Source organism: Sander lucioperca, chromosome 10 (genome assembly GCF_008315115.2).
Source record: "Sander lucioperca isolate FBNREF2018 chromosome 10, SLUC_FBN_1.2, whole genome shotgun sequence".
Classification (NCBI taxonomy): domain Eukaryota; kingdom Metazoa; phylum Chordata; class Actinopteri; order Perciformes; family Percidae; genus Sander; species Sander lucioperca.
In genome coordinates this window covers 17,465,918-17,482,193 of record NC_050182.1, presented here as the reverse complement: position 1 = coordinate 17,482,193, position 16,276 = coordinate 17,465,918, and the positions used below count along the sequence as shown (strand labels likewise).

The 16,276-nt window shown below is 44.3% G+C and overlaps 1 protein-coding gene across 2 annotated transcripts in view; it reads left to right on the top strand.

Moving 5' to 3' along the window:
* The window catches only part of LOC116058019 (complement C3-like), a 65,155-nt gene that overhangs the window by 7,763 nt on the left and 41,116 nt on the right, over nt 1–16,276 (top strand). For both annotated transcript variants that reach the window (XM_036006130.1, XM_031310637.2), the window contains exons 10-21: nt 7,096–7,211; nt 7,624–7,770; nt 8,139–8,229; nt 11,594–11,688; nt 11,804–11,995; nt 12,597–12,752; nt 13,031–13,160; nt 14,558–14,626; nt 14,819–15,016; nt 15,133–15,250; nt 15,335–15,423; nt 16,052–16,191. In XM_036006130.1, the coding sequence (XP_035862023.1) occupies nt 7,096–7,211; nt 7,624–7,770; nt 8,139–8,229; nt 11,594–11,688; nt 11,804–11,995; nt 12,597–12,752; nt 13,031–13,160; nt 14,558–14,626; nt 14,819–15,016; nt 15,133–15,250; nt 15,335–15,423; nt 16,052–16,191 (1,541 nt within the window). The remainder of the gene's footprint in view (nt 1–7,095; nt 7,212–7,623; nt 7,771–8,138; nt 8,230–11,593; nt 11,689–11,803; nt 11,996–12,596; nt 12,753–13,030; nt 13,161–14,557; nt 14,627–14,818; nt 15,017–15,132; nt 15,251–15,334; nt 15,424–16,051; nt 16,192–16,276) is intronic.

Here is a 16,276-nt window from a genome sequence, read left to right as displayed (position 1 = left end):
GCTACACCACTGACCTGAGGTCAGCTAGTCTTCTGAATCTAGCTAGGTCATGCATATCTCCAGAGGTCCGCTATTCAATTACTAAATTCACTTCTGAGATTTTTTTTTATGCTTGAAACCAACTATGTAGAGGTCAAATATGGGACGTTTTACGAAAATTGATGGCTAATTGCAAATTTTGTCTGACTGTGTGTCGCAGTTCAGCAGGAGCTCAGCAGGCTACGTGACAGCTGCCTCGCCGCCCGGCGTGTCCTACTTCATAGACTTGCTGTGAGCTAGCTGGATCTCTGTCACGAAGGGAAGCCCGCGGCGCTCCATAGTCGCAAAGTCACCGTTTCTGGGTTACTGGACTACAAAATGCCGAGGCCTCGATGGAGCTCCAGGGCCTGCAGCTAGCCGCGATCTTTACCCATAGGATTGAAGGGACAGTAGTACGAAATCCCTAATGTTCGCAAAAATGCATTAAATTGAAATCGGACCCCATTGTTAGCTTTATAAGACCTTGGGGTATATGTTATATAAGTGGCGTGACGAAATTCAAACTGTAAATATACTTTAATTATGCCGAAAATGAAGCTAACTAGCCGTGATCTGTACACATACGATTGAAAGGACAGTAGCCGCTAACGAAATCCGTAATGTTCGCAAAAATGCATTAAATTGAAATCGGACACCATTGTTAGCTTTATAAGACCTTGGGGTATATGTTATATAAGTGGCGTGACGAAATTCAAACTGTAAATATACTCTAGTTATGCCGGCAGCTGGCAACCAGCCAGCTCCGTGGAGCCCCGAGCCCCGGTAGTCCAGTAACCGAGAACCGGTGACTTTAACTAGGTATGGAGGTTGCTGTTTTCTCGTCAGACTGTGTGGAGCTCCTAAAGTCCGACACGTCTTACCAAATTTGCAATTAGCCATCAATTTTCGTAAAATGGCCCATTTTTGAGCTTTATATAGTTGATTTCTCGCATAAAAAAAGTCTCAGAAGTCCATCCATCCATCCATCTTCGTCCGCTTATCCGGTCTCGGGTCGCGGGGGTAGCAGCTCCAGCAGGGGACCCCAAACTTCCCTTTCCCGAGCCACATTAACCAGCTCCGACTGGGAGATCCCGAGGCGTTCCCAGGCCAGGTTAGAGAGATAATCCCTCCACCTAGTCCTGGGTCTTCCCCGAGGCCTCCTCCCAGCTGGATGTGCCTGGAGCACCTCCCTAAGGAGGCGCCCAGGGGGCATCCTTACCAGATGCCCGAACCACCTCAACTGGCTCCTTTCGACGCGAAGGAGCAGCGGCTCTACTCCGAGATCCTCACGGATGACTGAGCTTCTCACCCTATCTCTAAGGGAGACACCAGCCACCCTCCTGAGGAAACCCATTTCGGCCGCTTGTACCCTGGATCTTGTTCTTTCAGTCATTTCAATTCAATTCAATTTCAATTCAATTTTATTTATAGTATCAAATCATAACAAGAGATATCTCGAGACACTTTACAGATAGAGTAGGTCTAGACCAAACTCTGTACTTTACGAAGCCCCAACTATTACAGTGGTTGCCTCAAGAGCAAGCATTAGCAGTAGCTATTGCGACAGTGGCAAGGAAAAACTCCCTTTTTTTGTTAGGAAGAAACCTCGGACAGACCCAGACTCTTGGTAGGCGGTGTCTGACGGCACCAGTTGGGGGAGTGGTGAATGGTGGCAATAATAGTAGTCATAATAATCATGACCCAGCCTTCATGACCATAGGTGAGGGTAGGAACGAAAACTGACCGGTAGATTGAGAGCTTTGCCTTCTGGCTCAGCTCTCTTTTTGTCACAACGGTGCGATAAATTGAATGTAATACCGCACCCGCTGCGCCGATTCTCCGACCAATCTCCCGCTCCATTGTCCCCTCACTCGCGAATAAGACCCCAAGGTACTTGAACTCCTTCACTTGGGGTAAGGACTCATTCCCTACCTGGAGAAGGCACTCCATCGGTTTCCTGCTGAGAACCATGGCCTCCGATTTAGAGGTACTGATCCTCATCCCAGCCACTTCACACTCGGCTGCAAACCGATCCAGTGAGTGCTGAAGGTCACAGGCCGATGATGCTATCAGGACCACATCATCTGCAAAAAGCAGCGATGAGATCCCCAGCCCACCGAACTGCAACCCCTCTCCACCCCGACTACGCCTCGATATAGTATGTCCATAAATACTACAAACAGGATTGGTGACAAAGCGCAGCCCTGGCGGAGGACAACCCTCACCTGAAACGAGTCCGACTTACTGCCGAGAACCCGGACACAGCTCTCGCTTTGGTTGTACAGAGAATGGATGGCCCTGAGAAGGGACCCCCTCACCCCATACTCCCGCAGTACCTCCCACAGTATCTCCTGGGGGACCCGGTCATACGCCTTCTCCAGATCCAGAAAGCACATGTAGACCGGTTGGGCATACTCCCAGGCTCCCTCCAGGATCCTTGCGAGAGTAAAGATCTGGTCCGTTGTTCCACGACCAGGACGGAATCCGCATTGTTCCTCTTCAACCTGAGGTTCGACTATCGACCAAACCCTCCTTTCCAGCACCTTGGAGTAGACTTTACCAGGGAGGCTGAGAAGTGTGATACCCCTGTAATTGGCACACACCGTCTGGTCCCCCTTTTTGAAAAGGGGAACCACCACCCCGGTCTGCCACTCCTTAGGCACCGTCCCATACTTCCATGCAATGTTGAAGAGGCGTGTCAACCAAGACAACCCCTCCACACCCAGAGCTTTGAGCATTTCTGGACGGATCTCATCAATCCCTGGGTCTTTGCCACTGTGGAGTTGTTTAACTACCTCAGCAACTTCCACCAGGGAAATTGACGACAATCCCCCATCATCCTCCAGCTCTGCCTCTACCATAGAGGGCGTATTAGTCGGATTTAGGAGTTCCTCAAAGTGCTCCTTCCACCGCCCTATTACCTCCTCAGTTGAGGTCAACAGCGTCCCATCCTTACTGTACACAGCTTGGATGGTTCCCCGCTTCCCCCTCCTGAGGTGGCAAACGGTTTTCCAGAAGCACCTTGGTGCCAACCAAAAGTCCTTCTCCATGTCTTCTCCGAACCTCTCCCACACCTGCTGCTTTGCCTCTTTCACAGCAGAGGCTGCTCTGGTACCAAGTACACTTATGAGCATCCCTATGTTTGAACATGGTGTTCGTTATAGAAAATCCATGACTAGCACAGAAGTCCAACAACAAACAATCACTCTGGTTTAGATCAGGGAGGCCGTTCCTCCCAATCACGCCTCTCCATGTGTCTCCATCATTGCCCCATTGCGCGTTGAAGTCCCCCAGCAGAACTATGGAGTCCCCCACTGGAGCCCCATACAGGACTCCATTCAAGGTCTCCAAGAAGGCTGAATACTCCGAACTCTTGTTTGGTGCATATGCACAAACAACAGTCAGAGTTTTCCCCCCCACAACCCGCAGGCGTAGGGAGGCGACCCTCTCGTCCATCGGGGTAAACTCCAACGTAGCGGCGCTCAGCCGGGGGCTTGTGAGTATCCCCACACCCGCCCAGCGCCTCACACCCTGGGCAACTCTGGAGAAGAAAAGAGTCCAACCCCTATCCAGGAGTATGGTTCCAGAACTGAGACTGTGCGTAGAGGTAAGCGCCACCAGATCTAACCGGTAGCACTCCACCTCCCGCACACGTTCCGGCTCCTTCCCCCACAGAGAGGTGACGTTCCACGTCCCCAGAGCCAGCATCTGCTGCCCGTTTCTGGTCCTTCGAGGCCCCTGACCTTCACTGCCACCCGTGTGGCAGCGCACCTGACCCCACTTGTTCCTCCCACAGGTGGTGGGCCCATGGGATGGAGAGATGGGCTCCGTGGCAAACCTGGCCACCAGGCGCTCGCTGACGAGTCCTCCATCTGGGCCTGGCGCCAGACGGGGGCCCCAGGCTTCCTCCGGGCAGGGTAACTTCACCTCTTCCTCGGTCACTCATAGGGTTGTTGAACCATTCTTTGTCTGGCCCCTCACCTGAGACCACTTTGCCTTGGGAGACCCTACCAGGAGCACAAAGCTTCAGACAACACAGCCCTCAGGTTCATAGGGACACACAAACCACTCCACCTCGATAAGGTGATGGTTCCCAGAGAGGATATCTCAGAAGTGAATTTAATAACGAAATAGCAGACAAACCATGTATAACTTTGCAGTGTCTGAAATATGAGATCTGCTGTCTAGTCTCCAATGGATGTGTCTGTGGTTCAGAATCACAATCAGAATCAGAAAGGGCTTTATTGCCAAGTACGTTGCACATACGAGGAATTTGTCATGGTGTTGTTGGAGCATGTCACACATACAAATATAAGAAGGATAAAAAGATATAAACAATATAAGTATAAACATATACACACAGTACGTATTAATAACGATAAAATAAATTTAAATAAATAGTAAAATAAATTAAACAATAGTGAAAAGGGACGCTACAGCAGAGTAGGTACAGTGGCATGAGGAGCCAGAGGTGGGGTGTGGAGAGAGTCAGGATGGATTCCGGGCCTTGTTTAGAAGGCTAGTGGCGGAGGGGAAAAAACTGTTCATGTGGCGTGTGGTTTTGGTCCTGATGGACCTCAGCCTCCTGCCAGAGGGGAGTGGCTCAAAGAGCTTGTGTCCGGGGTGGGAGGGGTCAGCCACAATCTTTCCAGCATGCTTCAGAGTCCTGGTGGCGTATAGGTCCTGGAGCGGCGGCAGATTGCAGCCAATCACCTTCTCAGCTGACCGAATGACACGCTGCAGCCTGCCCTTGTCCTTGGCAGTGGCAGCAGCGTACCAGATGGTGATGGAGGATGTGAGGATGGACTCAATGATGGCTGTGTAGAAGTGCACCATCATTGTCTTTGGCAGGTTGAATTTCTTCAGCTGCCGCAGGAAGTACATCCTCTGTTGTGCTTTCTTGACGAGGGAGCTGATGTTCAGCTCCCACTTGAGGTCCTGGGAGATGGTAGTTCCCAGGAAGCGGAAAGACTCCACAGTGTCAATTGTGGAGCCACAGAGGATGATGAGGGCAGGTGGGGCTGGGTTCTTTCTGAAGTCCACAACCATCTCCACTGTCTTTAGAGCATTGAGCTCTAGGTTGTTTTGCTTGCACCAGATCACCAGGTGGTCAGCCTCCCACCTGTAGGCGGACTCGTCTCCATCAGAGATGAGTCCGATGAGGGAGGTGTCGTCCGCAAACTTCAGAAGCTTGACGGACTGGTGACCGGAGGTGCAGCTGTTGGTGTACAGGGAGAGTTCGCTCAAACCAATCAGCGCACAGCTCATCTAAATATTCATGAGCATACCATATTTGGAAGAAAAGCTGTTGTTACAAATAGGGCCATATTCACAGGGTAGTTAAGGACCCATAAAATAGCATTCAAGCAATTTTCAGCCCAACCAATGTTACATACTCCATTAGGAGACCTTAAGGAACAGTGTGAAATACCCTATATAATCATTCTATCACCCCTTTAAGAACCATCTACAAACTACAACACCGAAAAGAGATACAACAAAAAATATTTATTAATTTAATTATTAAATAAGGTAGTGTCTCCAAACTTACCTCAATTATAACTTGTCTCCTGCTAGTTGTACTACAGTACTTACTTTTCAAAAATAAGCATATGCCTATTTTTGAAAATATTTTTGTATCTCTTTTCGGTGTTGTAGTTTGTAGACTGTCCCGAAGCCCTCATCTGGCCGTCTCAACACCGGAACTAAACAGAGCTGAATTAGCACAACTTTTATGCATTTCCTTCACATTTACTACAGTCAGATTCATTGTGTTCACTCGGACAGAATCACTTCACATGGCTAGGCACTTGTAATGACATCTCGAACATAAGCTAAATAGGCTAAAAGCACGTTTAAAACTTGCCCTGTTTCAGCCTCCTGGGTGCTAACTCTAACAGGAGGATAACACGGTGTAGGCAGCACGGATTGTTGAGTTTGAGTTTTGGGTTTAGTTTATTTATGGAAGGGGACAGCGCAAATTAATAAAACACATGATTTCCCATGGGTTAAAAAAGCAAGAATTAGCCAAAAGGCTATTTTTTATCTGTAGTCCCCTGCCTTCGATGTTAAAAAAGGCTTTTTAAAATACAAAAAAAAACAAAAAAAAAACAACACAAGCAAAACAAAACTTAGCATAAAACGTCACAGAGACAGAAAACATCAAAACAATGTACAACACAAAACAGCATAAAACAAGAGACAACAGAAAAACAGAAAGATATACAACGAGACAAAACAACACGGTATAAAGTGAAAAAAATTAGAACAGACACAGCCATTAAGAACAATAAAAGCAGTATTAAACTAGGGGGAAACAATAAGTAAAATTCATATATGTTGACTCAAACTAACAGAATAATAAATAGTGCTGACATGTATATGTATTGACCATCCAGTGTTTTAGCTGCTTAGTAAAAGATGTATATGTGTTTAACTGTCTGATGTGGTTTGGGATTGAGTTCCACTCTCTTGACCCTCTGATGGACCAGGCTGGCTGACTAAAAGAACTTTTCCGCAGTGGAATAACACAGTCTCCTCTTGAGGATCTCCTTGTGACTCGAGCAGTATCTGATCTTCTGTTGATATAGGCAACAAGTGGCGGTGGAGCTAGGTTGTGATTGACTTTATATACCAAACATATGTTTACATATTTCATTAGGTCTTCCCAGCTTAAAAGCTGGTACTTCTTCAAAATTAAGCAGTGATGGAAATGCTTAGTTTTTTTATCTAAAGTTTTTATGGCTTGTTTGTATATTGATTCAAGTGGTTTCAGTGTGCTATTGTTGGCCTGGGACCAGCTTGTCAAACAATAATTCAGATGGGTGAAAATCATAAAATATTTTGGCAGCCTCTGTAGACATGTGATTTCTGATGGAACGAAAATTAGCAACATTTAACTTGATTGTTTTACAGATTTTTTTCACATGTGACTTAAAGGAGAAGTTTGAGTCAATTAGTACCCCAAGATATTTAAATTCCTTCACAACCTGTTTAAAAAAAACAACAGAGCTACGTGTTGAAATCGACCGGAATTCTCCTTTAAAATCAGTTTTGTGTTTCTGCATTCATTCACAGGTGGTGAAATGGTGGAAGCGGAGTTGAGAAATATCCAGATTGTTACATCACCTTACACTATCACCTTTAAGAAAACGCCCACCTTTTTCAAACCAGGAATGTCCTTCGATGTTACGGTAAAGGTCTTATTTAGATTTATATAAATTACCAGCAAAAGTATGGCTATATTTCTACTTACAAATAAAAAACCCATTACAGAAAACATGTCATTACTGATTACAGTTACTCTTTGAAAACACAGATGGCAGGACTTCTAAATATGAAGGTCACCTGCTAATTAATGTTCTTTTAATAATTGTAATTGACTAGAGAAATGTTTTGATCTGTTTTTAGTTTCATAAAATACGTATTATATACGTACATAATACTTGTGTAGTGTGTGTGTGTGTGTGTGTGTGTGTGTGTGTGTGTGTGTGTGTGTCCTTGTCTGTGTGTACACATACACACACACTTACGTAATAAGATGTGTTTTCATGAGACAGTTACACGTCTTTCTGATTGTTCAGCTGTTTGTGTTTCTGATGGCAGGTTGAAGTTGTGAATCCTGACGGCACTCCGGCAGAGCGTATTGCAGTGGTGGTCGACCCCGGCCAGGTGAATGGCATTACCGCAGCCAATGGCATGGCAAAGCTTTCCGTCAATACAGAGGAGAGGGAAGGAAAATTGACAATCACCGTAAGTCTACAAATGTGGTTTGCAAATGGAAGCTTAAACCTATATTAATCAACAGTTTTGATATTCACTTGAAGAGCAAGGAAAGCTTTCACCTGTGGCTTCAGGCAGATTCTTAGCTTCCTTATTATATTATATATACTGTAAATGCCTGCAAATTAACTGTACAGTATGGGAATAGTGAACTTCATATTGCCATTATTATGTTTTTTCCCACATTATATTTAGCAATTTTATATTGCTAGGCTACGCTATGCCAGGCAAAGCCACGATAAGTTAGGAATGGATAGAATAGACTCTGGACTTTTCAGAAATTCATTATTCAACTGTTTGGGTAGTGAATGCTTACCTGTGTGTGTCGTTAATTGCAGGCAAGGACCACGAATAATCTCATTTCAAATACATCAGCCACCATGGTAGCTCTCCCATATACCACTCGAAGCAAAAACTACATCCACATAGGTAAGGGACAGACCTGGCATTCTGTTCTGCTCGACTCACTGTATTCATCTGTGGCTAGCGAGGAATCTACCGGCTCCGGCCTCGGATCTTCCCTGCTCCCACCGTTCAATTTCTGGCTAGCCAGTTAGCTAATCTAGCTACTGCTTCATCGTCCTCAGGCCCAAACAGGACGAACAACATTCATCCTCCAGACAACGTCGGCTGTATTACTGATCTTTATTCACTGGACTACCTCGGTCACTTCCTTGCTGCTCCTCCCACCCCTCTCTGGACTATTTATTGTTGTCACTCTCACTCTGCTGGCTAGCCAGCTGCTGTTAGCCACCAGCAGAGCCAGCTATTGTTCGCTATTTTCACTGGGGTTTTTCCTCGGACTACCATCTTCCACAAAACCGTAACACCACAGCCCTTCTATCACTGGACACCAGTCTCCCATGGTATTTCTGTCCATATACTTAGCCAGGCCCAAGCTAAGCTCTGAACACTGTGTGATTGTTTGTTTTCCTACATCTAAAATTATGACTCGTGTATTGCTGGTTTTGCTCTCCTCCATCGTCTCACTCATTCAGCCAACCCTGATATTCTAGCCGTGTCTGAATCCTGGCTCAGGAAATCTACTAGTAACTCAGAAATAGCAATCCCCAATTATAACATTTTCCGTCAAGATAGAATCGTCAAAGGAGGAGGTGTTGCAATATATTGTAGAGAGAGCTTACAGAGCTCTGTCATCCTATCAAGGTCCGTACCCAAACAATTTGAACTTATAGTTCTAAAAATTCAACTCTCTAGAAATAAGGCTATCACTGTTGCTGCTTGTTACAGACCCCCCTCAGCCCCAAGATTTGCCCTGGACACCCTCAACCCCCCAGCCACTCGACTTGCTAAGCTCGATGCCCTCAACCTTACATAAATTATGAATTAACCTATGAGATACAATCTCAAATCCATAAACAAAGGCACCCTCATAGATATTGTCCTGACCAACCTGCCCTGTATATACACCCCAGCTGTCTTTAACCAGGATCTCAGTGACCACTGCCCAATTGCGTGCATCCGTAATGGGTCCACGGTCAAATGACCACCACTCATCTCAGTCAGACGTTGTCTAAAACACTTCTGTGAACAAGCCTTCCTGCCTGACCTGAACCGTGTAGCTTGGGAGAACATTAACCTTATCACGACAGTGGAGGATGCCTGGATGTCATTCAAAACTGATTTCCAATCTGTCCTAAATAAGCATGCCCCATTTAAAAAGTTTAGAACCAAGAGTAGATATAGCCCCTGGTTCACCCCAGAGTTGATGCCCTCAACCAACATAATAACATCCTACCGCATTAGCCTCAAGCAACTCCCATGACATGCAACTCTTTGTTGCACAACAAATTGCCCCTCGGGGATAATAAAGACTCCTTGACCTTGACCTTAAAGAAGCCAGGAACTGATACACTCAGCAGTTCGAGTAGCTGAGGCTCGCTACTTCAAACTTAAATTTGCTTCTTGCAGTGCCAATTCGAAAAAGTTCTGGGACATTGTAAAAACTATGGAGAACAAGAACACCTCCTCCCAGCTGCCCACGGCTCGGAAATTAGGTAATAATATCACCACTAATAAGTTTATTATAATAGAAAACTTTAATAAGCATTTTGCTGAAGCCAGTCAGGCTTTCCATCGGGCAGCCGGCCCCCTAACAAACTGCTCCACAAACCTTGTTGCTACACGTAGACACCCCCTACCACGCATCTCCTTTACTCCAATCCTGACAGCTGATGTGTTTAGGGAGTTTCAAAATCTGGACCCATACAAATCAGTAGGGCTAGACAACCTGGATCCCAGTTTCCTAAAATTATCTGCAAATATCATTGCTTCCCCCATTACCAAACTGTTCAACCTGTTTCTTTCATCTGCAGAAATTCCCGGAGACTCAAAATCAGCAGCAGTCACCCCTCTCTTCAAAGGGGGAGACACCCTTGACCCAATCTGCTATAGACCCATATCTATCTTACCCTGTCTTTCGAAAGTCTACAATATCTTGGTCAATAAACAGATTACCAACCACCTTGAATTCCACCGTGTCCTTTCCGCTACACAATCTGAATTTCGTGCCGGTCATGGCTGCACCACAGCTACCCTCAAGGTCATAAACGACATCACAGCCGCCATTGACAAAAAGCATTACTGTGCAGCTGTCTACATTGATCTGTCCAAGGCCTTTGACTCTGTAAAACATTGTATTCTTATTGACAGACTGAACAACATTGGGTTCTCTCACGACTGCCTCGCGTGGTTCAAAAATTATTTTTCTGATAGGGTCCAGTGTGTTAAATCTGAGGGCCTGTTGTCTGGACCTATGGATGTGACTATGCTGGTGCCACAAGGTTTGATTCTCGGGCCGACTCTTTTCTCCCTTTACATCAATGATGTGGCTCTTGCTGTTGGGAACTCTCAAACCCACCTCTATGCAGACGATACCATCCTGTACACATCTGGCCCCTCATTGGATACTGTGCTATCAAACCTCCAGGAGAGCTTCAATGCTATTCAGCACTCCTTCCTTCCTGCCCTTGTATGCTTAACAGTTATTTCTTCCTACCTTTGTTGTCACACAATTTTTGCACATCTATTGATCTACTTCGCTATCTAGACCACAATCTGCACTAACTGTATATTGACTATATTGACTCTTTACTACATTTCAGCATTCATATAATCTGTCTACTCTTGTATACTGTGTTATCACTGAGCTTCATCACCACCTAGACCACACTTTGCACTAACTGTACATTGACTATTTACTACATCTCAGCAATTCATGCAGACTGTTTATTCTTGCATATTGTATTATTACTGATATACATCACTACCTAGACCACCATTTGCACTAACTGTAAATTGACTCTTCACTACACCTCAGCATTTATCTAGACTGTCTATTCATATACATTGTGTTATAACTGATCTACCTCACTAACTAGACCACTAGACTATCTGTTTATTGACTCTTCATTCGTCACTCACTCGACTCTTTACACCATCTCAGCAGTGATATAGACTCTCTGTTCATGTATAGTGCATATCCATCGACTTACTTGCAACTCACTACGTGCCAGCATTTGTAATTGCCCACTTATTCTGCACTTTATGTAGCATATTGTATTCTGTGTTCTTGTACTGTATTGAATGTGAAACTATTTGTTGTCTTGCACGCCTACCCTTTTCTTGGCCAGGTCGCCGTTGCAAATGAGAACCTGTTCTCAACGGCCTACCTGGTTAAATGAATGTTAAATAAAAAATAAAATGAAATTGAAGTTGAAATGTCTTTAATATCCCCAAGAGGCAATTTGGTTCACAAATGTCACATTTGCAGGTGTGGATTCACCTGAGCTGAAATTAGGAGACAACCTGAAATTCAACCTCAACCTCAACAGGCAGGAAAAACAAGACACTGACATCACATACCTGGTGAGAGATGTTTTACACCTGCATGTGTGCATATACAACTCTTTTTGTTGCATCCCACAGCCTGTGTAGTCTTTACATGTCGAATAAGAACTGATATTCAAATATGTGTCCCTAGATCCTGAGCAGAGGTCAGCTGGTGAAAAATGGACGTTACAAGAACACAGGTCAGGTTCTCATTTCCCTGAATGTTCCCATTACCAAAAACATGCTGCCATCGTTCCGCATCGTAGCCTACTACCACACAAATGACAATGAAGTGGTATCAGACTCTGTTTGGGTGGATGTAAAGGACTCCTGCATGGGCTCGGTGAGACACACAACACAGATGTAGCCAGTGACGGACTGGGATCAAAAATCGTCATTGGCATGTGCAACACACAGTCCTATTTTTGTCAATAGCAAGCTTGGAGTGAATCTTTCCACCCACCTCACCACAGTACAATCTTGAATATTTTTGGCTGCATGCATAAAATAAAATTAACCAAAGACAAATTATCAGTAGTGGCCCATAGGGGTCCATAGGGCGGCAGCCCTTCTGGCATTTGCCCAAATTCCAGATGGCCAGTCCATCACTGGATGTAGCTGACTTTAGGAGGGCAAACAAGACACCCACACACAAATTGATCAAGTTATTTGACATTTCTCGGACACACTTTTCATTACAGATTGTTTATATGATTATGATTATAACAGATTGTGTCCCGGTGTGTTTCATGTCCTTTCTGCGTTCTTTTTTTTCCTAAACCCAACCTCTCTATAGATGGTTCTCATTACGTGTTGACCACCACAAAATAAACAAGATTTTCGTGTCCGTGTACACAAATAAATACATTAAAAATAACGTCACCATTTCACAAACTGCCATGAGACCGTGTTGACCATTTATTGACCTCCCTTTTCACATTTAGCTGAGACTGGAGCCATCCGAACCCGCTGCATCCTATGAGCCTCGCAGGAGTTTTGTTCTGAAGGTCACCGGAGACCCAGGGGCAAAAGTGGGACTGGTGGCAGTTGACAAAGGCGTCTACGTCCTGAACAACAAGCACCGTCTCACCCAGAAAAAGGTCATTTCTTTATTTTATATTTATCTTTAAAAAAATATATTTGAGAGGGGTTTTCATTTAAAAGTGCTTGAAAAATTAAACACATGTTGACTTTCAAGTTTGTTAACTTTTGGCTAAAGAAATATCAGCAAATAGCAAATAAATTGTGTGATTAGGTGTATCTCGTGCCATATCAGAACTTTCATATATGTTACAGATACAGTATTTCTGTTTAATTTATATCCTGTAAACCTTGTTTGTTTGTATTTGTGTGTGTGAATGACCTCCACCCTGCTCAGGTGTGGGATACTGTAGAGAAGTACGACACAGGCTGCACACCAGGTGGAGGGAAGGATGGTATGGGTGTGTTCTACGATGCTGGGCTGTTGTTTGAGTCCAACACGGCTTCTGGAACTCCATACAGACAAGGTGACAATACTCTAATTTCCCCTTTCCTGAACATACCCCTCTTTAGGCCTTAATGTTGTACCAATGAAATACCTAATCCTAGTCTAATTAAGAGAAGCAGGCACATAGACCATAAGTCAAGTGCTTTTTTTTAGGAGTAAGCATGTAGTGCAGGGGTTTTCAAACTTTTTGTGCGTGTGGACCACTATTTGTAATCAAGAATTTTCACGGACCACCTCATAAAATATGTCTAAACACAGTCCTACCTGAATTAATCTGCACCTCTTAATAGGCCTATTAGCACTAAAACTATAATTGGTCATTGCATCAGTACAACAGGTTTGTTAAAAGAAAGTTTACTGCACACAACAGCTGCCACATATTATGTTTTTTTATTTACTGAAGCGCCCAAGGGCATAATCAGTTTCATTTGAACAACAGGCTTATTTCTATAGCAATGGAGTATTAAATCTATACAGTAATAAGAACACTCTGGAATCTGGAGTTACAATTTGTAACTATTGTTGTATTTCATATAGGCTTTGCCCTCTAAGAGCTGTGGCTTTTGGGTTTTTGGGTGGCAGTAGCTCAGTCCGTAGGGAGTTGGGTTGGGAATCGGAGGGTCGCTGGTTCAAGTCCCCGTACGGACCGAAATACGGAGGTGGACTGGTAGCTGGAGAGGTGCCAGTTCATCTCCTGGGCACTGCCAAGGTGCCCTTGAGCAAGGCACCGAACCCCCCCGAACCGCGCAGGGTGCCTGTTCAGCAGTCGCAGCCCACTCACTCTGACATCTCTCCATTAGTGCATGTAAAAGGACCTGTGTGTGTGTGTGTATTTCAGGCCTGTGTGCAGTGTGTAATAACAACAGAGTGTAAATTGTAATTTCCCCATCCCCCATATAATGTTTTAACATTTCAACAAATAAAAAGTGCACTTGTAGATCCATTTTCTCACCCCCACACCATCCATGTGTCTAACCCATAGACTGTATAAAATATGAACATAGTCAACGTGATGTCACCAATAAGTTTCTGAAGACCAAAAAGAAGCTCAAAGTGGGCAGCCCTCCTGTCACTCAAAGCAGAATGCATTATGCAGAACTTTAAGCCTGAATATAGTTTAAAGGGGCGAGGTATAAAAATGAATCAGCCCTAAAATGTTAAATTATGCTGTAAAGTTGTGCATTTTAACATGGGGGGCTAAGGGGATTGACTGCCCTTTGGAGCCAGCCTCAAGTGGCCACTCGATGAAATGCCGGTTTTGACACTTCTGCATTGGCTTAATTTTTCTGGCTTGGTTTGACCAGATAAAGGACTTCAGTGATTGTAGGAGTTTTATATACAACTATGCCATAGTGCCAAGTTTAGTTCCAACCTTGTTGGGTTCTGTTAAAGATCTTGTCTGTGATGCGTTTCCAGAATTAAAATGTCCGGCCCCCAGCAGGAGGAAACGAGCCACTACTATAATGGACGTCACAACCAGCTTAGGTAAGAACCACAGCTCTAAACTACCCAATAACCACATCTTCATTCATCTTCTGTCACAGACTTCAGGCTCTCCACAATGTTTGGAGTTAGACATGATTGTGGTTGTCTTTGTAATGCTTTCCAGTTCACCATTTTTCTTTTACTCTATGTCTTCTTCCACTGTCATTCCTCCACAACCCTCTTTCTTCCCAGTGAGTCAATATCAAGACCAACTCCAACGTGACTGTTGTTTGGATGGCATGAGGAACACCCCCCTCTCATACACCTGTGAGATGCGAGCGGAGTACATCAGTGATGGTGCACTCTGTGCTGCAGCCTTCCTGCACTGCTGCAAGGAGATGGAAACCCAGCGAGCTGAGAGGAAGGAGGATAGCCTCATACTGGCTCGCAGTAAGACACAGGGACAAGGGAGGGGGGGGGGGGGGGGGCCCTGGGTGGTTATTTGGTCATACTGGTAGTTAGAAGACAGTCAAAACTGTAACATTTTTAATGACACTTTACTTTAGGTGAGGAGGATGACAGTTACATGGACAGCAATGAAATTGTTTCTCGCACCAAGTTCCCTGAAAGTTGGCTGTGGTCAAATGTGACTCTGCCTGCTTGTCCTCAACAAACACCTAACTGGTGAGTCACCTGGAATATAGACACAAAACAATACACTCATTCATTATGACACCACTAGGATTTAAAGCATTTTCTTTGTTTCAGTGACACCACATCACTGGAGAAAACTGTTCCTTTGCAAGACTCAATCACAACCTGGCAGTTCACTGGCATCAGTCTGTCAAGAACTCACGGTGAGGAGTCAGTGACTAAAAGCTGTCTTGTGCTTTAGTTGTGTTGCTATCCTTAACCCTTGTGTTGTCTTCCCATCAACCAACAAGCAACTTTTTTTTTTTCTGGGTCAACATTTTAACGTAAAGCTTTTTGGTCAACGTTTTGGTTGTCTTTTTCGACACTTTTGTCACTTTTCCCACGATGTTTTTGGCACTTTTTTCAGCGTTTTTTCACTTTTATCCAAGTTTTTTTGGCACTTTTTCCGATGTTTTGACGATTTTTTCAACGTTCTTAAAATTAAAAAAAAAAATCCATAAAATTTAATACAACACACAAATTCAATGAAAGTAGTGAACTGATAATTTACAAAACTAGTTCTATGGAACCATCCACGTTGTTTTTGGTTGAAAGAAACCCAAATTATAGCATCAATATCAATATTACAGCAAACAAAGATATAGATATATAAGATATATATATAAGATATAGAGGAGTAATGGCCTGAGCTATGAACGACATCATAATCCCTTTGTGTGTTGTAATCCAAACTTCTCTGTTCTTTGTTTTGATAGCCGGTCCAGCCAGGAGTGCATGTTAGTGCATTTGGCTGTGAAAAAACACAAATCATTTTTTGAATCTCTCTCATAGGAATCTGTGTTGGCGAGCCGCTAGAGGTCATTGTCCGGAAGGAATTCTTCATTGATCTCAGGCTGCCGTACTCTGCTGTCCGTGGAGAGCAGCTGGAAATTAAGGCAATCCTCCACAACTACAGCCCCGATCCTATCACCGTAAGTCCGTGTTACTCTGCTCTGGTGTCTCAGGTCAGAGCCAATGAGACTATGATATTTTATTAGGAGTAAGGTTAGGTATGGT